Source organism: Sparus aurata, chromosome 24 (genome assembly GCF_900880675.1).
Source record: "Sparus aurata chromosome 24, fSpaAur1.1, whole genome shotgun sequence".
In the NCBI taxonomy this organism is placed as follows: Eukaryota; Metazoa; Chordata; class Actinopteri; order Spariformes; family Sparidae; genus Sparus; species Sparus aurata.
The window spans coordinates 2340597-2361988 of record NC_044210.1 but is presented as its reverse complement, the minus strand read 5'-3'; the positions used below and the strand labels follow the sequence as shown (position 1 = coordinate 2361988).

At 41.4% G+C, this 21392-nt stretch overlaps 1 protein-coding gene across 2 annotated transcripts in view; it reads left to right on the top strand.

Moving 5' to 3' along the window:
• The window catches only part of nlgn4xa (neuroligin 4 X-linked a), a 111070-nt gene that overhangs the window by 39348 nt on the left and 50330 nt on the right, over positions 1-21392 (top strand). For both annotated transcript variants that reach the window (XM_030410141.1, XM_030410142.1), the window contains one exon: positions 10770-10922. In XM_030410141.1, coding sequence (XP_030266001.1) covers positions 10770-10922 — 153 coding nt within the window. The remainder of the gene's footprint in view (positions 1-10769; positions 10923-21392) is intronic.

Below are 21392 nucleotides of genomic sequence, written 5' to 3'. Positions count from 1 at the left end.
GTTTGTTGGTTGGTTGGTTTGTCAGCAGGATTACACAAAAAACTACTGGATGGATTTCCACAATACACAGATGGAGGATGGTTTGAGATAAAAAGACAGATCCAGGATTTTCTTGTTTTACTTACTTTGATATCACAAGATAGGAGATTTTTTTGACATTGTTAATTTCTCAGGGAGTAACACATAAATAATAATAAAAAATAATGACACAAATGACTAATATTTACTCAAGTTGGTTATTATCAACACACTGATAACCTAGTCAATTCACTGCAAACCAGATTAGGGACAACTACAGGCCTAGTCAAAGTACAGATGTGTTGATCAAGAAGAAAAGTGCGAACATCAGTGATGCTGTGTTTTACCTGGTAGTACGCCTGTCAGTGATCAGCTGGTGAAGATTGGTGATCTGTGCACAGCACTCTTCAACCTCATCAATTACAAGCTAAGATATGATGAAGTGAGAGTACAGACAAAACGACAGATGTTGTTAAATGCTGATGCTTGGTGAATTAATCAAGGTTCATATCATTTGCAAAAAGTTTGAAAATGAATTAAAGGGAAGACAATATAACAGCTATCGAAGAGCAGACAGGGAGTTCAGGGAATCTTGTTATTAATTAACTTTAAACATTTAAAGAGGAAAGCTAATGATGTAAATGTGCATTTGGCTGAATTTATCTCCGTTTTCTGACTTGCATCAATGTAGGTTTACAGAGTTGTCCATGTTATAATTTAATGAGTAAAAGACATTTTTATTCTCAAGTGACGTGAATGTCTCTGCTTTATTGTTATGCGGCATCACATTATCCCTCCTGTTCTGAGCGAGGTGATCTCAGATAAATCCTCCACCGACCTGCTCCGATTGCTCCACCTGCACAACGATGCCAGTGTAATGAGCCTCTGCGCTGGTAGATCAGATGCTAATTAAATGCAAAGTCTGAGCCCAAATTGAGTGAAAAGGCTTTGCCCTGTGCTATTACATTTACATTTACTTTACATATTACATTTGTTGGGGACTATTTTCAGCAGCAAATTAATCCACATTTGGTGCTTTAGTGAGTTTTTCTGGCAGCAGGATGGTGTATGTGGGATTGAATCAAAATAAACTGCAGTGTGTGTGTGGGGGTTCATGGTAATGAAGGAACGGTCACGTAGTGGAACAGTGTGGCTCGCTGATGTATTTTTAATGGTTTTCAGACAACAATAAAGCTTTATGGGCAGTCAGTGCAAACCTATGCACAACTAACAGATCTGACAGGCAAAGGTAAAAGTTCAGCTTTACATGCCGTCAGAAACAGGCAGATCAATAGCAGGCAGACTTGGAAGATGAAAAAATGTGTAGGGCAAGAGGCAAGCAAGGTTAGAGACAAACAAGGATCAGGCAAACAGAGATGGAAGCCATAACGTAATTGGCATACTCATTAGAACATCTGGCCAGGAATGAAAAACAATGGGCTGGTATTTATTGTATACTGTAAAGCAAAAGGGAAGTGGGAGCAAATGTGCAGACGAGCAGAAGAGCACAGGTGATGGGAAACACAGGGGTTATGAGAATGGTTAAGGGAAGGGCGGGATCTGAGATGGCAGGTGATTGACAGCAAAATGGGATTCAATTGGTTTTGTAGAATTCAGCCTGTCGTCATCACATAGGTCGACTGTGAATGCAGCTTATTATGACCTTTGTTGAAACTTTACATTTCTTTATGTTACATTTTTACGTTTCTATAGGTTTGATTTTGGACAATGCAGTACAAATGGTCTTTTGGCCGGAAACCACTTGTTTTGGCTTGGAATACCTGTTTTGGCTGCCAAAACACAGTGAAATGTTAACTGCTAACATTTTTCCTGGCACCTGGGCTGTGACAGCACCACTCATGACAGGTGAAATGATGTTTACATGTAAACCCCTTAAATCCCCAGGCTTGCTGGTTTGCTGCCTGGCTCTTCCCATCTACAAATCAAAGCGCCCTCAAAGCAAGACATGGACATCCAAAATGAAAATGCACTAAAGGGGTATGCCAATTACAACCAACTGAACACTCCTCATCTAACCGTTATTTAAGATGGCCGCAATAAATTTGAGAAGCACTGTGAAAAACCACTGATGATGATAAAAGGCTTATTCTAAGGTAACAAGGTTACCTTCTAAGGTTTCTTAGTTTATGGTCATTACACACAAATAAAACCTTAATTATGAATGTTATGTTCCATTTCCGCCAATTAATCCTCCTAAATCCTACACACTGGATCTTTAAATTGTCTGCGAATAAATGCATTGAAGTGGTACAGATTCACCTTGCAGACTTCTTTAATGTAAGCTGAATTTTCCTCTTCACAGGAGAATGATCTCCAAATTGAATTTATGAAGTGATACCTCTCATTTTCTTTTGGAAACTGTAATTTATTTAGTTTTGCTTGGCCCTGATCCTCTAAAAGCTTGAATTTCCTCTGGGGTTTCATAACGCCGGTTTGTAAATACCATCATATATTGGATTTGCACCTAACAGATGTAGCATAGTTTACCTCATATTAGAGGGGCCAGATCTTTGGGAGATGGTACTGTGTTGTTAAAACCGATTAAAACACACCATCTGCCCACAGCTGTTGTGGAGATAGACAGCATCCACCTTGGAATTTGAGGAGTAAACCCAATGCATTTGATTATGTAAGCAAACAGCCTACTCAGACATTATCAGCACAGTTTTACTGAATAGAGATGAGAGAAGCAAACAAATGTATTTCAGCTTTTGGTGATGTGCTGTGCTACCCTGAGTCTACAGGAAAAAAAGACAAACACTTTAACAAAGCCTCCGATATGGTGAAAGGTCTGGATAAAGAGTGTGTTCAGGCACTACCTTGGCTTGCCTGTGTTTCGAGGAGAGGACGCAGGATCGATGCACTCTGACTGTTTGAACATCTGCAGTGGCAATGAATTACTCCTGTGGATCCCCTGTGGTTCCACCTATACCTCAGCGGCTGCTGCAGAGAAACCTCGCAGCACTGCAGACAACCTCTCTCAGACCTTGTGCTCAGTCGTTCCTTCTGGAAGTTTGCTCTTTACCGTTAAATGAGCTTTTGTCAGAAGTGCTCGCCTTGAGAGTTCCATTTGAATCAAACGTACCCTCAATTCTAATTATTCAATTATGTCCCCAGAACAAGAAGTGTTAAGGGCATTACTAGAATTGCTTTTTGAGATTTTACTGTAATTACTTTGCTCCTTTGAAAAGAGACACTGTGGAAAGAAGATTAGGGTGCATTCAAAGCACGACTACAAAGCTGCATGTACAATATTCAGTATAAATGTATTTTCCCATACAAAAATCTGGTAAGTGGCCATATAAGGTACCAACATGTTCTCACTCTGAGAACAAATACAGTGGCTTGGTCAGTGACCTAAAGCTTCCCCTTTAGCACCAATTTTGCATGTGAATAGCTCTGTGGTCAAGTCAGCAATATGTAATGTGCATTGTAGAGTTAGACTTTCAAAATAAAGCTTGCTGACAAACAGTTCACATATTTAGACATATGTCTAAATATGTTTTCAACATTGTCAAATGGTCACGGTTTGGTTAGGGTTAGGTGGAAAAAATAATTTGGTTAGGTTTAGGCACCTAAACTATGTGGTTAGGTTTCGGAAAATGTCATATTTCAGGTTAAAATAACTAGGTTCTGTCACGTACGTTACGTAATGTAATTTAGGTTAAGTGGTACAAATCACGTCACATAAATGCATCACTAATGTCACATTAGTTTCTTCGTTTAGGTGAGTTAGCGTGACAATTCCTACCAAAAAAATTGTCATTTCGCTTCTATAATATATATTGTAGTAAATATTTGTATATCTTAATGAAAATGTACATTCATTATATGTATGTTAAAATGGACTACTTTAAATATAGATCACTATATTTGTGCATATACTGCTTTATATTAATATAGAAAACAGTACTGGAAAAAAACATGGTAATATTTTCACAATGTATATGACATGGCAATGATCAGTTAGCAATATTGAGAAAATATCTGATATATGTATTGCAAGCACATTATTAAGTATTTACTTTAATATATATGAGAGTGACACTAACTGACACACTGTTTGATTGACACAAAAATGTATTTCATTGCATATTGGTATCAATAGGGATACATTTGGCACATGGCTATTCTGACAGGCTGGCAGTTGTGGATTAGTTTCTAATAACCACACAGTATGACTGGACATCTCTGACACTCTGCTCTAAATGTCAATGAAGCTTGAAACATGCGTGTCTGAGATATAGAGACGTGGCATGTGAGGCTTGGAGAGGTTGAGACGGACAGCAATAGAGCCATGTTAACATGTCTATGTGTGAGCGAGGGAGGGAGATAAGCTGCCTGTATGAGTGCGAGCGAGAGCATTATGTTTCTGTGCGATATCATGTTGCAGAAGCAGCACTATGAGCGTGCTCGTGATTAAACAGCTGTTAGTTAATTGTCTTTTTTTAATGTCTACAGCCAAGTAAGCAACATTTTGTCAGCATTAAAACTTAAGAAAGTCTCTTGAATCATACGTCTTCATTTTTAGGGAGATTTTGCCTTGTGATGCAAGCGGCAGGAATACAAAATGCAAGACCAAATATGTATCATAATTATTAATTGCGCTCCCTGCTGCCGTTTGACAGGTGATATAGAAGATACTGCTACAGAGAAGCTTTTTTACTCAGGCTTCTGAACTCAGCCTCAACACTCCACCATGACTGGATTATTCTTCCTGATTTATACTGTATATCCTTTATTTAAACAGGTCAAAGCCTCATTTGGATTAAAATCTCCTTTGTAAGAATGTCCTGGCCCAGAGGGCATCATAAGCAACTTTATAACAGTGAACACAATAGATACCCATTCAACTGTTGGGCACTATAAATGAGTGAACACAATATACAGCTAAAGTGCAGTACAAGATCAGAAGGAAAAAAGCAGAACAATTTTTGTGGAGATTCAAGAACAATCACATTAACCAAGAGAACTTTTTTCACAATCTTTAAAAATTGACTTAAATTCTGCCATGGCAATCAACTCTGACAAGTTTAGGTCCTTCTGTATATTACTCCAGGAATTAGGGGTAGAGTATATAAAATCCGTTTTTGCCTAATTCTGTTCTAACTCTGGGCACTGACGTCTGTAGAATATTGTGAGAGCGCAGGCTATATTGATTTTAGTTTTTCCAGCCCAAGGAGGGATTTATATGAAAACCGACCAATGTGTACACAGAGATGGGGCAGCAGCATACAGACTGCAGTGGTGTGCGAGATTTCCACAGCTAGTAATAAAATCAAAGGTAAGTTGATAGGACAGTGTTCAACTTCTCCAAGCACTGGTCGGGTGCATTCATAAAGAGCAATTAAACCAATCATGTTAAAAGCGTTGTTGAAATCAAGCGTTTCCTTGCCTGGAGGAAGAAAGAGGAATTTTTTTTTTCCCCAATTAAAGAACCTAGTTTAAGTTTCAGCTTGGTGACAAGGTTTTCAATGTGTGATTGGAATACAAAGTTCTGATTAATTCTAATACCCAAATAATTATATAAAGGTACAAGGCAAAAGCTAATTTATTCCTCATTACACATAACAAAATTAAAGTTTGTAAACTCCTTCAGGCAACAGAAATTACAGAACATATATAAAGTTTTATCATATACAGATATGTAGAAACATGTAATGCATCAGGGTGTATGGAATGAGCAGCAACAGTATGGTGATTGTGTGTGAGCACCAAGCATCAATGTTACAAAGACAGAGTCCGTCTCGCCTCGTCCAGCTTTAGTTCTGCACTCTGTCAGCACAGAACACAGCGCACCCGTCGTGCAACAGCTCGATTGGAGATGTTGTGATGGAGACAAGTCTCTGTGGGCACAGCAGTCTCTGATTCCATGTTGTTTTTTTCCCATTTTGTCCTTTTCCTTTTCCTGCAACTAGTCATTAGCCAGGAGCTACCATGAAGCCCACTGCATTCATCCAAAACAAGCTTTCCTCTCCAGTGATGATGATAGTACTTTCTGCTGTATTTCAGCTATAAAGCCAGTTAAATGATGAATAAAAAAAACAGAAATGTAGCATAATTTAGAGGAGCTATTGGCTTCTGCATCCTTATGCGTTGCTGTTGCCATAGCACATGGTGCTATAATCAACATTATATGTTATGAGCAGTTCATCCCCATGGGCAACTGAGATCATAGGAAGAATTAAAGTAACTTTTTATAACTTGAAAATAGCATGAATTTGGATTGTCTATTATATAATCATACTGTATGTGCACAATTGTTATGCCATTTACAGGCCCATTATATCATACACTATACAAACATAAAATACTCCAACTTAATATTAACACATGTTTTGCTGATACTGGATTAAATTAAATGTTCATTGACTGTACATTAAAATACACTACTGTATGTAGTCTCCATATTTGTGACCGCATTCTTAATGTTTGGTTCTTTGACAATATACTCAACAACCGTTTCTCACTAGTTGTATCACTCTTCCTGACAGATTTGTGTGACTTTGGCATAACAATTTGTATATGACTCTGATAAGAGGAAGCAGGCTTTTGTTTTGCATGTCACTAGAACTGTATTGAACAGGAAGTAGGTTGCTGTCTGTAGGGAGCATACAGGGACAGGCACTGTTGATGGCAGTGTTAGTGGAGGAGGCGGAGGCAGCAATGGGGAAACGCACTTTACGTTGCATCCATTAACTGCCATTTGTATTCGTCCCACTAACAGTAGAAAATGCTGAAAGCGATGGAAAATTCAGACAGACCCCCTAGAACAAGCTCCCCCCTCCCTTGAACACCGCCCCCCTGCCTCCCCCCACCCCCCCTCACCCATATAAAGATGAGTAATGTGTGCCACGCCGCGCAGCCAGTGGAGGAATATATTATCCCCCCGGCCCGGGTGGCAGTGATGAATGTCCGGGACAAACTCGCTGCACAGTCACCCAGGAAGCTCCACAGGCCCGAGAGAGCGCAGAGAGCGAGAGACGCACAGATATTAAGACAGAGAGAGAGAGAGAAGAGCACTTGAAGCAGTTTGATTTCTTTAGTTTTAAGTGCACTCCACGCTGACAGGATTGGGACACGGTGCCCCGAGACCACCCTCTCCTTCCCCAGCCATAAAACACGGCTCTAAATCTGCAGGGCGTCTTTCTGTTGGATCAAAGTGCCCTGAGTTCCACCTCCCTCCCTCCCTCTCTCTCTCTCTCTCTCTCTCTCTCTCTCTCTCTCTCTCTCTCCTCCTGACTTTCTGACTCCACCGCAGCACTACACAAAAAGAGATGGGTAGTAACAGTCAATTTGCCTGTTTGTTTGATGGAGAGCCAGCGGAATAGTTTTGTCTGAGCCCACAGAGGCCTGCAGTGACCATCAGATGCGTATCAGTTAGAGACTGTGACAACTTAATGGCACCGCTCTTGTTTTATGTGCATCTGCCTCTTCAAGGTTGTTTCCGCCGCCCACACTGTTCCACCGGGCCTTTCATAATGTAGAGCTGAATCACAAACAGGAACTTATTGACACCCTCCTGCCGTCCTGCCTCTGTAATTAGTGGGCCTGTATTTAACCGAGGGACTCCCGTCTGGTCCAGGATGTTGACCCCAGCTCCTCCTCAGGTTCTCTGTATGGAACCCCACCACCCACCCCCTGCGTGGTCGCAGGTGAGGAGTTGTGAAAGAGATGCAGGCACATTAGTAAAGCTGAGGCACCCACTCAGAGCACAGCGGAGATTAATAACCTGTCTTTGTGGGTTGCTTTCCACTCCTCTGCCTCGCTGTTTTCTTTTGCGGAGGAGGAGAATGATGCACTCCTCCTGCCCCGTGCCTGCCCGCCTGCCGCCCTGTCTGTCTGGCTGGCTGGCTGGCTGTGTTGCTCTCTGCTAAGCCCACTGAGGTGCAACATATGAAGTACAGCCAGCGTTCCAGTCACATACTGTCACGGAATCTCGTCACAGCCTGTGGCAACAGCAAGAGAAACCAATAATTGGTGTGGGCAGCAGGCATCCTTTTAAAACCAATTACACGGCACAGACTGGAGCTCTTCAGATTAGATTAGATTAAACTGGAGCTCTTTAGATTTTTTATTTTTTTTTATGGCACCAGAAATCCAGGCAGACTCTTTAAAACTGGAGAGATGCTTTCAAACAACGTTCATATTCCTGAGCGTATTCTAAATGGAACGTGTTCCAGTGACGGCAGCTTCCTAGAGATAGCGAAAAATTGAAAACAATTGGTGAATGGAAACACTAATTATGTCAGAAACAAACAGCGGCAGAATGATGAGTTTGACCTGACTCTGTTATTCTACTGATGCAGTTATTGTTTTGATTGCGTGAACAACAGAGTGAAACAGTATCAGAAAACAGGCTTTTCACTAAATTATTATGAAACAGGAAATTAGCAATAAACTCATGGAAGGCTCTGCAGCAGATGATTGAAACCACCCAGAACATCATCACTGCCTGTCTACCGTCAGTGATTCTGATTAAGTGAGGTGTCTACAGAGAGCCCAAAGGACACTGAAAGGCACCCTGCTGTCTGGTAACAAGATTTGGCAGTATCAGCTGCCATACCACCAGACTACAGAGCAGCTTCTCTCCCCAGGCTGTGAGACTCCTGAAGTCACCCTCACCACTCCACCATGAAAAGAGTTTCTTCAAGTCTTGTGTAGCATAAAGGAACTATAACGTACATTTCATTGTAGAACCTCAAAGCCCCCCTCTGGTGTACTTTGGTATTTTTACGATATTTCTTATTTCATACACAGTCCATACTCCTTCCTTGGCACTGTTGATGAGACACTGTTTGACAAATTAAGCGCTCAAAGTCACAACATGTATGCTGCTGCTTGTATGGAATAATGATGTATGACTAAAGTAGACTCTGGGAGTCATGTGTCACCCTCGACGGTTATTTCCTCCACCTAGGACATTACGTTTTGGTTTCTCGGCAGGATTACACAAAAACTCCAAAGTAGGGTTTGGTGAAACTTTGATGGAGGGCGGGTCTCAGCCCAGACCAAACCAGGGAATCATGCATGGATCTTGAGGGAAATAAAATCAAGCGTATTTTTACGACTCTTATCTACAATATGAGTGAGCACAAATTGATACGGATCCATATAAAGATCCAGATCTGTTGGATTTAAATACATTTTATTTCATATTGGAAAAGGGTTTATTCAATTAAAAGGGACTATTTGGCTTGTGCAGAGGTATGCGCTCTAATGATTATAGTTCATATTGTTAAAGGATGGCCGTTAGGTTTAGGCAGCAAAGCTTCTTGGTTAGGTTTCGGAAAAGGGTTAAAACAACTGTGTTACTGTACTAATGTGAGATGATTCGTGCCACTTGTGTCATTTTTGGAAGTTATCAAGCAAATCAATGTTGACACAAAGTCCTTTATATGACCCATTTAACCACCAACCATCTCCTGCTCTTTGTACCACTGCTTTAGATGGGCAAATAATGCTAGGTAGATAATTACAGCACCATACTTGGAAGCGCAGGGCTGCTTAAAATGCTGCTGTATTTGATGCCTCAGTAGTGAGAACGGGCAGAATGAACCATAAGCATAATATCGTGGCTTTAAATTTCTCACATAGCAGCACGAAAGCAGGCCAGCTCCCCTTTCCCCTCAATATTTTCCCCAGCAGATGCTGTCACCCGAATGACATTTAAGAGACTTCCAAGCAGCCCGGTCGGCGTGGCCGGGGATAATGGGTTCGTTCAGCTGTTGGTTCCAGGCAACCGCGGCTTACTGTAGTGCAGGAGATGTGAGATGCCGGGCCACGCGAGGACAACAGTGATGCCGATTCGTTTCTCGGGTTAAAAGGAGTGAAATGAAACAAACATTTCCACAAACCTATTTCTGCGACAGGCTGCCTGTTTTTAAGTGTCAGTAAAGTCAGACTGCATCTAGAGGACTCACTGTTCAAATCAGCTGCGGACCTCGCATGATATACATCCTGCCGGCTGATTCATTGTGAGCCCTTTTTTGTTATGAGGATTTATATCTTCTCCTTACATCTTCTCTCATGCAAAGGGGCCCACTCCTAATTTATAATCACCACCTACACATGTACTAATCACCCAGCTTAATCACAATTGGAGAGCCTCATAAACAACGTATTCATCTGGCCTAATTGCAGCGTTCCCGGCATATTACACAAAGAACAAATGAAGCAGGCAGGGGAGGAGACAGATGCAGAGATTGCAGGGTTAAAGCCATGGGGAGGGAGCCACGAAGAGTTCCAGAAAATGTCAAACCCTATCTCCAATGCCATCTATCCCTCTATTTCGCTGTACTGTTAAAATAGATGAGTGTTCATGGTCAAACTTATTGGCCTGTGGCGTAGACACTGATACTGTTTAGAGTTAGCTTATTGTTTACTACATTGAGAATGAAGGCTGTCAGTGTTTTCCAACATTATCGGGGTTTTGCTCCAAGCTGCAACAGATCTTTATATTGAAGACTTAGACCGTAGTGGCAGGAGTATTGGATCTGTGAATGAAGACCACTACATCTCTGTCCAATTCAGGAATTCCCCGATCTTTGTATTGAATTTGATCCCTAAATGCATAGGTGTCAAGGTACATTTGTCGGAGAACCATACAGGTCGAAGAAGAAAGCAGATCAAAATGACCCATGGTTACATGTGTACTCTCGGCCCATAAAATGCTTACTAGATGCTGGATAGAATTAGATTCAATATCCCCTGCTTTTCATACTTTGCAGATATCCACGATGAGAACGGGTTAAAGCCGGTCATGGTTTACATCCACGGTGGCTCCTACATGGAGGGAACCGGCAACATGATTGACGGCAGCATCCTCGCCAGCTACGGGAATGTCATCGTCATCACGATCAACTACCGGCTCGGAGTTCTGGGTGAGTCCACCTTTAATCAGTTTTGAGAAGGCGTGTTGTGTCTGAAAGTGATTTATGGATTTTCGTGATTGATTGAATGGCTAATTGGGCCCCGTTGTTTTACCAACCGGCTGGTCTCGCCGTGAGGTAAAGCTACGGCGGATGACATTTATTCGCAGACAAAGGAGGTGGACAGTGGGAACCTTCTTAAGCTCTTTTTGATTACAATGTTCAATCTTTAATGCCTTTAATTCAACTGGAATCACTCATGATGCGTGTGTTGTGATAGAGCAAACATATACTGAAGCGAATCCAGCAGGTTAATCCACTCAGACTCACATACACACTGCAGAGACATCTCATACACTATTTCATGATTGTGTGCATGGTTTGCGGGCTGCTCTGCCTCCAGCTATCAAGAGTTTTGTTTTCACAGTGCCAATCAGCCGCTAATGGTAGCGTAGGTGCTGGTTTGCATTTTTTCAGCATTCTTCTCTTTCCTTCAAATGGTTGTATTCAGATGCAGCCTCGAATGACCCCCGCAGCACAAGATAAGCGCATGCAAATTAAACGAAGACTCTTACAATTCGTAGCGTTTTCAATTACTTTAATCATTCCGCAGCATCAAACATCCAGCGAGCCTCCCGAAAATTCCATGCTGGGAAGAATTGATCCGTTGTGATCTGAGCGTGTATCTACACAACAGTGCTGCGCATCTGATTTTGTTTCTGTCTGCAAGATGAAAGTAGTTTCTGGCTCGCACAGGGGTTCTTTATCTTGCCTTTGACATAAAGGTTTGGCTTCTGAATGTCTGTTGCCCAAGAAAATGCTTGAGTCTGAGGAAGAGAACATTTTGAGGCAGAGAGTTTTAAGTCACTCTGTATTGGAGTCCTTCGGGAGAGGGAACAGCAGTGGCCATTTTGTGACAGAAAATCTCTGCTGGTCAAGTTGAACAAGTATTTGCTGCAGAAATTGTTTCTCAGAAAATATATTTTTTTTTCCAATTAGAAAGTGTGACCTCTGTATTTGCCAGAAAAGAAACCTGTGAACCTGTTTTTCTCACCTTTGTCAGCAGCCTGAAATGCCTAATTCGGCTCAATCCCAATTCCCCCCTTACCCCTGCTGCTCAGCCCCACACCTCCGCTTTGTGCGTTGACACCAAGTAGTAAGGGTGTCCGAACTCGTGTTTGGATGGAAGGTTCGGACGTAGGCACACTTCAGACTGAGGTCTGTGACAACTTACCTTGTCACATCGTCCTTTTCTTTGTGAAACTAGCTAGTAAGCTAACATTACATTATTTGTGCTGATTTGTGCGTGACAGCCCCGCATTCTGACGCATTCCAATGTTGCATTCCCAAGCACAGACTGACAGGACAAGAGCACTGGTTGCTAATGTTAGCCTATAAAACATTAATTGTGGTCAGGTAATGAAGCAGCGCTCTTTTTATTTCATGATTTGAAATGGGATTGTGCCTTGGCGAGGGTTGTTTCACTGTTGTGGGATATTTATGAACATCAATGATGGAAACGAGGAGTTGTGTTCATTTGAATACACTGCTGTGTTGAGGTCTGGTGCAAGGCTGTTTAAGCTTGTACTTGTTTGAAAAGTGAAGATTGAGAGTCCTGAGCCACCAAGCTTGAAATGTCAGTTAAGGAAACCATCAAACATGCTTCAGAACTGCACTCACTCTCGCTCTTTTGTGAGATGGAGGCTGTATGGGAGGAAATAGCGGTTTGAAAAATGCTCTCGACTCGACAGAAACCTCAGCCATAGCATTAAAATATTCTCATCACTGCAGTCTGGCATGAGTCGGGAGCATGTAGAATGTTCTCACATTCTCCTCTAGAAACATGAATAGTGCTGTGTGATTACGAGACAGGCAGGCCTCTTTTTTCTCAAATATCCTCTAACAGGCCAACAGTTCCTCCTACGAATGAAGGCAGACTCCCTGTCGACACGGTGGCATCAGAGATTTTACACCAGATTTTTAGTTGCTTGTGTAACTCAAGTAATAAACTTACCAAGATTACTTATTTACATGACTCACAATTTACTTTTGTTTTTCACACTGGACACAAACACTGGTCTCCTAAGTGAAAGTCCTGTGTTTGTTTTAAGCCGACCATCCTTTCAGACCTCCATGCTGCCTCTAGCCCTATTCGCACGGGACTACTATTAACTGGGGACCTCATGTGATTTAGAAATTACCCCACCACGAGTTTTAACTTGAATTTACTGAAATTAACCCCCAGGATATGATGTCAAGGCTCTGCAATAGATAGAAAGACAGATGTTCCTTACCGCATGCTGCCATGCATGTAATCCATCTCATCATCTTTCGAGATTTAGCTCTTCCGATAGATTTAAGCTTGCTCTTTCTGCGAATGGGTCTCCATGCTGTGTATTGGGACGGGGAAAAAGGCGGAAAAAAAGTGGAAAAAAAGTGCAAAAACTAAAAAATAAAATAAAAAAAACTAAAAACGACCCCAAATCACAGAGATGCCGATTTGCACGGGACTAATATTATCACATAACCTCTGTGTTTGACGAAATATAGTAGGTAATTTTCGGTGGAATTTTTACCATACAAATTACGGACATGGCAGATTCGCACAGGATTAAGATCACAGACGACCTCCGCAATTATTACAAATTACTGGAGATCCCCAGGTTATACTAGTCCAGTGCAAATAGGGCCTTTGTCGCTCTTTACACTACTCCCTCCTTTGCTGTCATAATGATTACTATGACCACTAAAGGGCGCCGCCTAACAAGAAATTAAAAAATGGGTCTTTTTCTGATGATGATGAGCTGTCTATTTAAATATTTTTACAATTAATTCACATCAAAGTTTGCATCTCTGCTGCTGTTTTCAAGTTCTTTGCATGGAAAATGAACCCTTATGCTGTCCAGTTGTAGGCAAATTATACTTTAGTTTATATGGTCCTATTTAAAGGCGAATGTACTTGTGCAGGCATAGCCTTGGTAAAAAACAACATACCTCTATAACACTCTCCTGGCATCAGGTGTCAATTTCTGTTTACCTTCATTGTTTGCAGTTTTAAATTTAACGCATCTGCTGTGTGCTTTGCTTATTTTCTGTGAAGCCAGAGCACATCCTTATGCTCCTGCTGCCACCGCTGCTGCTCTGCTCTGCTTACCATTTGTTATAAGGCCGAGCTGTCTGCACCAGTCACTAAATTTAGTTGCCTGAGAGCCGGGGGGAAAAGGTGTTCTAGAATAGTGTGCACTGCAGAGAGGAAAAAAAAAAAAAGGAGATGAAGGGAGGGAGACAGGGCGAGAGAGAATGCAGATGAGAATACAGATAGAGACAACAGAGGAAGACGAGCAGAACAGCCAGAAAGTGACAACGTAGAAATGGTGATCTTGTTAGGCTGCGGATTCTGATGTAAAAACCCGCCCGTCTACAAATCACAAAGTGCATGCGGCTCTGGCGGGGATGAGTGCTCCCTCTCCACTAATTGACACACACTAGTTCACATTGCGTGCTCATATTAAATTCTTGTGTCGCCGCAGTCACTGAGAGGGAAATCATCTGTGCACAGAAAAGTGACAAAATTTAAGGCTCTAACAGTGTCTGTCCAAACGGAAGTGGACTGGCTGGTGTTTGCTGTCGTGTCGGTCCTTTGGGTATCATTAAGCATGGCAGACCAGTGTTGTGCCAAAAGTGGTTTTGCCAAGAAGTATCTGTCCCATGATGGCGTTTGTTAATTTGGGTGATTTAGTGATATTTCACTATTGCCAATAGGGCTGTGAATCAAATTTTCGGGTGTCTCAATTCGAAATTGATGCATTGAATGAATAGAAAAGGGGCCGTCACATCTTTCCCCCTAGTTTACTGTGCGCGAAACCGTTCACTGGGAACACAGCTGGAAATTAAGATAAGCGATTTTCAGCCTTTTCATTTAAAAGTCTTTTTTAAAATCAATTAATGAATGAATCAATTTGAAAACATGCATGCCTGTTTGTGGATAACATAATAAGGGCTGTGCTCTGCTGTGTTACTGATGTTATAAGTCCAGCAGTGAGAGCAGCCTGCTGCACTGTTCGCTCCGGGGGTCTTCTTTATTTTTGTTCACCGCAGAGTTTGTTTAACTTGAATGCTGCAGTGTGTGTTTGTTAGCCTGTTAGCGGTTGTCAGCTAGTCTTGTTTGTTACTGCTGATCGCTGCTCTGCTCCGTTGACGCTATGTCTTGACACCTTGCAATGGACTAAGAAGTAATCACAAACAGAAGATCCCATAATGAATTCTTTTTTTCTTACATAAATTCATTCAAATTTCAAAGGAGTAATGTACACAGCACCATGTTAAGAAACCCTGCCTTCAAATAAACTGCAAGGACTTCAGACACCACCCGCAGCTAAGTAGGTGCAACAACACTGGCAGAGCGGATGCGGAAACACATGGGTGGTGCCTGTGCCTGCCAATCAGAGCAAATTAGGTTAGAGGCTAGCCTTGAAGAGACACTGATTGTTCAAACAGAGGGCTGCAGTAATGAAAAGAATGAAAAAAAAAAGTCTATTTAAATATGACATTAAAAAAAAAGCATAATAAGAGCCCTTTAAATGCAAAGGAAATATTGGAAGAGCTGGAACAGAATGAAAGTTTCCAAGTGAAAAAATAAGTTCTCATCTTGTCAAATTAGAAGTGTGCATTAATTTCAACCTCTTTCATTCAACACGATTTTTTTTGTACAGGATGTTCCTGATGAACTGACATGGAGGTCAGAAGGCGCACACTTAGATTCACATTTGAAAGAACACAAAAGGCCTGCTGAACACAGCAGCGCCCTCACAAGATGTCTAGGTGTTGTGGTTCAAATGATTCAAACAGAAACTTCCAGCTGCTGCTGTGGAAGGTGCTAATGCGCGACGTCGCTCGGTGTGCTGAGCGTGTGAACAGTGTGCGGCTGGGCTGAAGCAGACATCTTGTGTAAAGAGATGATGAGGCTCTGCAGGCTCTCAATAGTGTCTGCGCCGGCAGGCTGGTGGAAGAAGAGTGCGAGTGGAGGGAAAGAAGTCATCAGATACTCATCACCCTTTGCCACTTTAACCTCACACATCCCTTCGGACAGTCAGTGGCTGGATCGCTTACACCCTTACCCTCAGCTCGCTTTCCACAGGTTGATTCAAAGGTACGAATGTGCTACTGTATCCAGCGCCTGCATAGTGGGATACAGTGAGGGGGATGCCAGCTAAAGTTACTTTCTCTTCCTGTTTATTTGCATGCTCTTTCTGCGCCTAACATTTATCTGCAACAACATGGAATAGATAGAACCGAATATCATCACAGTGCCATTAAAGGGAGAAATACCTAACATGAAGGTTCCCTCAGAATTTTGTCTGCCTCTTGATAGCCAAGGGTTTAATCACTTGTTATTTATAGTGACATGACTACGATGATGATGAGTAATGCAAAATGATGGTCTGAACCATTGAAGGTCAGGTCATATTTAATTGAAAGTGCTTGACAAACTGTTTAGTTCAAAGCTGAAACTCAGGCAACAAAACAAACATGCTCACAAAAGAAAACTAGCTCGACATGTTCAAAGAGCTGCGTGGCTCAGCAGACTGCAAGAATCAGTGTGGAGTCAGGATGGGTTGGTCGCATTAAAATGGAAATTATAATGCTGTTGTCTGGTATGGCAGACCATCAAAAATAAAGAAATAAATGATTAATGGCTCAATAAATATGCCATTAAATGCACCAACATTTGAAAACAATGCATTTATACAAGTTTGTATCTGTATTATTTGTTTTTGATCCTGTATTTATTAACTTTTGATTAGTTATTTACTGTACGATTTTGTTTGCCATTTTCTAGTTATTTCAATCATTTGAGAATATATTGATTTATGTTTTTGTTTTTTGTTTTTTCTAAATCAATGGATTAATAAATAAAACAGCAAAACAAATAGTAAAGTAATTGAATGGGGTAATGAATAGAAAGGCAAATAAATACTGAAGCAAATTAAAACAGAAATATCAATATGTATTTAATGGCACATATCTCTTTATTTAGTTTTATATTGATATATTTCAGTTCACCACAATAAAGATTATTGACCAGTGTTAATTATCTTTCTTCTTCTTCGTCGTCTTCTTCTCCTTCTATTATTATTATTATTATTATTATTATTATTATTAGTAGTAGTAGTATTATTAGTATTGTTATTATTATTATTTCTCCTCTCACATAGCTATTATCAATAAATTCAAAGAATTTATATGTGAATTGTCAAAATCCTTATAACTGGTGGCCACGCAGAATCATCCATTCTTATTGAGGGTGTGTATTCATTTCAACTGTAAAACTCCAACCGACCAACTAATGTGCAACAACCAACATGATAATAGATGATGATGGATCACAAGTTAACATACAATTAAAATGTTAATTTACGTGTTTCCTTTCTTCGTTTTTTAACCAAAATATCCAGTCTGCAGTACGACAGCATTATCAACCTTATTAATGACTCTGTGAAGTTACTGGCATCTCTTGGTTGAGATAAGAGAACAATCAAGGTTCCATTTAATACAGAGGCAGTCTGCAGGGACTTCAAGCATGAGACATGATGTGTATATTACTATTCAAAGCACATGTGATCAGCACTATACATGGGCAGTAATTATGAAATGACAGTTTAAAGACATCACACTGTAAATGTGGTCTCTTATGGGAATTATCATATGTGGCTCCTTCCAGCTCATGGTTTAGCTTCCTGTCCAACAACTGCCATGTTTTTTACTTAATAAAGCAGTAGACAAGATACAGTTGGAGAGTAACAGGTGAACAGTGTGGCATTAAGCAGCTAAATGGCCACTAGCTCCCCTCAGGAGTTGGAGGAACCAAGAAAAAGAGTTAAAAGTGAGCGGGCCTTTGAATTCTCTCGAAACGCCAAAGAATGAGAACGCTGCTCCGTAAATGTGGGATATCTTTTTGAGCAAGTGTTTCCTATTAAGTTCACCATATTTAATTTAGAGCCATGCGCAGCAAGTGTCTGTTGCAGTTTAAAAGCAGATCAGCCCCACCTCCTTGGCTCAATTAAGCTGGGAGAGCAACGGTGGTCAAGCAAGCTAGACAGTGAATGAAGAGGGAAAGAGGTGGTAACATCTGGAGCACCTGGCGAGTGTTGGTGTTTACACCACTGGCACGGGAGCTGTGGACTGCAGGGAGGAGGAGTATAGATCGCTCCATGGCTAACTAGTGGCTAGTCAACTACAGTAAGCAGCTGTTAGCGGTTACTGTAACAACAAGATAAGCTATTTGTACAACAGTAAAATTCCCTAAATCACCAGATTGAGGCATGGCAGCAGGAGCACATCACATGGAAGACCAGAAACATTATTTTTCTTTGATATGATCCAAATCAGATAAGCTGTAGCTGTAAATCTCTATATGACAGTGATGTATTAGTGAATTGCTTCAGAGAAACCCAAGTCAAGTCCTCATTGTCAGTGCACATCTCTGTCGAGCACTGACAAGACTTCCTCTGCTACGGGAGCAATTATTGGAATTAGCTGGGAGTGAACCAATTGATTCTCTATAATTACTACCAAATAACACAGTGGTTTCCAAGAAACTTCTCGGACGTTACTGAATTAAAATGTCACAAATTGCAAATATTTCAGGTCCCTTAAAAGAACATCAAAGACACGCAGCGTTTTGCATTATTCAAAACTACACTAATGGTGATTTTAACATTGTTTTGACAAATTATCAAACAGGAATGAATCATTTAAGGGAAGGGTGTTGGATTCCAATTCTCAATTTAAACAAACTTAGGTCTCAAGTTAGTCAAATTTAGTCTTAAGTTTAGTCCAACGTTCTAGTGAGAGGACCATCTACTGCCATGTTTCCACTGAAATGTGCAGCTCAGCTCGACTCCACCATACAAGCTCATTTTTGGTTTTCCATTGGAAAAAGGTTGTGGATAGGAACTGGCACTTTTTTTGCCTCACCTCCATCAAGGTTCCTCGCAGGCTGAGCTGATACTAAACTGTGGAGTGAAAACATGTCTGTAGAAAACAAAACCAAGAAAAGTACCAGTAACCTAAAGGGTGTCGAGTTGACCCAACCTGATCCACTGATGCTGTGGAAACGCGCTCCTGGAATGTCTGGAGCTGCTTAAGAGAGACTCTGCCTCAACAGTTCAGCCGAGGGGCCAGGTCACATTGTAACTTTGTCTCTTTTAGGCTGGCTCTTCTGTGCCCACTTGTACCTCTTAAATGAGAGAGTGACAAAAAGGAGTCTATTACAAGCCAAGGTGCTTTCTCTAAGTGGTTATGGTTTTCTCTCTACAAGTGGGAAGCTGAGAAAGCAATATTAGCAGCGAAAGTGAATCCACGGTGCAACATCAAAGATGGCTATACACAACAGAGTGGAGGGTGGTACACTAATCCTAGGTATCTTAGTTAGGCAGTAGCAAGACGTTTTCAAGGCCAACACATGCCATTAGGGACAGACAGTGATGTATCGGCATCATACATCAACATGGCCATGATCTAGGTTCCTCTCTTTAAAGCAAAATGGCTCACAGGATGTAGCCTGCACCGTCACTACAGTGGGTCATCAGTGAGTAAAGATTTCGGTTACAGCAGCAGGGTGCTGGAGGTACCAGGACGAGGCCTCTTGGATAACACTGAGTGCCATCTGGCCTCAGGAAGGTGTCACACGAGCCAGAGTGACGGTGAGCTTCATTGCGCTGCAATGGGATCTGTCAGCGGCACATGGCACTCTCCATTTTCTCTCCGTCAACCCCCCCCAACCCCTCCCCAACCCCAACCCCAACCCCACAGTCCATTGTGACCAGACGTGAGGCGACTAGTGATGGCTGCCTGATGGAGATGTGCTGCAGTCCAGGAGAAGGAAAAATGAGCCTTTAACATCTAAATTCAGCTTACCCACTATTTGACTGAATGTATTGATTCATTACAATTATATGAGAGGTCCTTCACAGTAGAGAAAGTGTTTTTTGGATTCAGCTCTGAATCACATTTAATGAATAAATATTTGGCCTGAAAAATCTTGAACCCTCTATAGATTTCTGAAATTAATGCAAACACTGTTCTGTTAGTGTTGAAGAAATTTCCCTCTCTGTGTTTTTGTCTCCACCAACTCAAACCTTTGGCTCTTTAGCTGTGAGTGCTCTGCTCTGTTCACCTGATAGTCTCTACATCTCATTCTCTGGCTGCCTTGTATATGAGCCTGATGCTGCTGCTGAAAACAAGGTATATATATATATATATAGCCACTTTACATACGTACATTACTCTGCTCTTTACATTCTACACTTCTTGTTAGATCCTAGACTGCATTTTATTGTATGCACTGTTACCTGTACTCAAGGCAGTAAAGTTCAATCTATCAAACAATCTGTTTGTTATGTTCATGTTCAGTATGGAACGAGATAACAGTTTTGATGAAATTGTAACATATACAGTATGTGTCATTTAAGAAAAGAAATTGCATCACATTGTTCTGATGATCCTAAGCACCGCAATTTCTTACATCACAATCAGCCTTCCACAGCCTGCCAGAGTGTGATGGAAAATAAGATATCCTGCTGATATCCTGACACTGACGAGTTGAACAACAAGTTACTTTTCCGTGGTATTACTTTCTGGCACAGTAAACTGCTTGCTTAGTATGAGTCAGTGACCCTGAGAGGGAAATCTCTCACAAACAAGACAGATGTGATGAATCTCGGAGATAGAGGCTGTCAAACTGTAGCACACCAATCAGATGGAATAACCTGCACTCTGCCTAACCTCAGGGATTATTAAAGAAAGAAGGCATCTTCAAGAAAACAAGTCTGTCCGTTCGACAACTTGGTTGCTTCAAAGCGGTTTAATAGCTGACAGTTTTTCTTTATAAAAGGAACCTGGAATAGGGCTTCAGGAGGAAAATGATTGGAGAGGAAGCGACTGACAGTTAAACCATGACTAAAATCTGCAAATCTTGAGAAACTGAACCTCTCCTTAAATTAATATTAGCCAGTAACAATTGCTCGACATCAGGTAGTGGCCAGCAAATGGCAATCAGCGGAAATAGTAAGCGCTGAAAGATTGTTTAATAGTTTTACAGAGTCAAGAGTTAACAGACTCAATAATCGATGCTAACATTACCCACCGTAAGCTAATGGTCAAGCCCACACCAAAATTAACAGAAGGGTGACAAAGGGTGTGTTGTATTTCTTATACGTTCAGCTCCAGAGCCATATACTGGTGATAGGATAGATTGTCTTTTACATTTGGGATTAAAAAGTGGATTTATCTTCACTCCTGTTTATCAACCTGACTGCAGCAGTGATCAGCGGAGGTGATCTCCACTGTCGATACAGAGAGGGGACAGGAAATGAAGAAAGAGAACCAGTGTCTCTGGTGAGTGTTAAGTTCAGGGACCGGTTGTCCAGAATTCAAACACACAGACACACCCTTGGTGCGTGCCATTGCTTGCAATCTTAC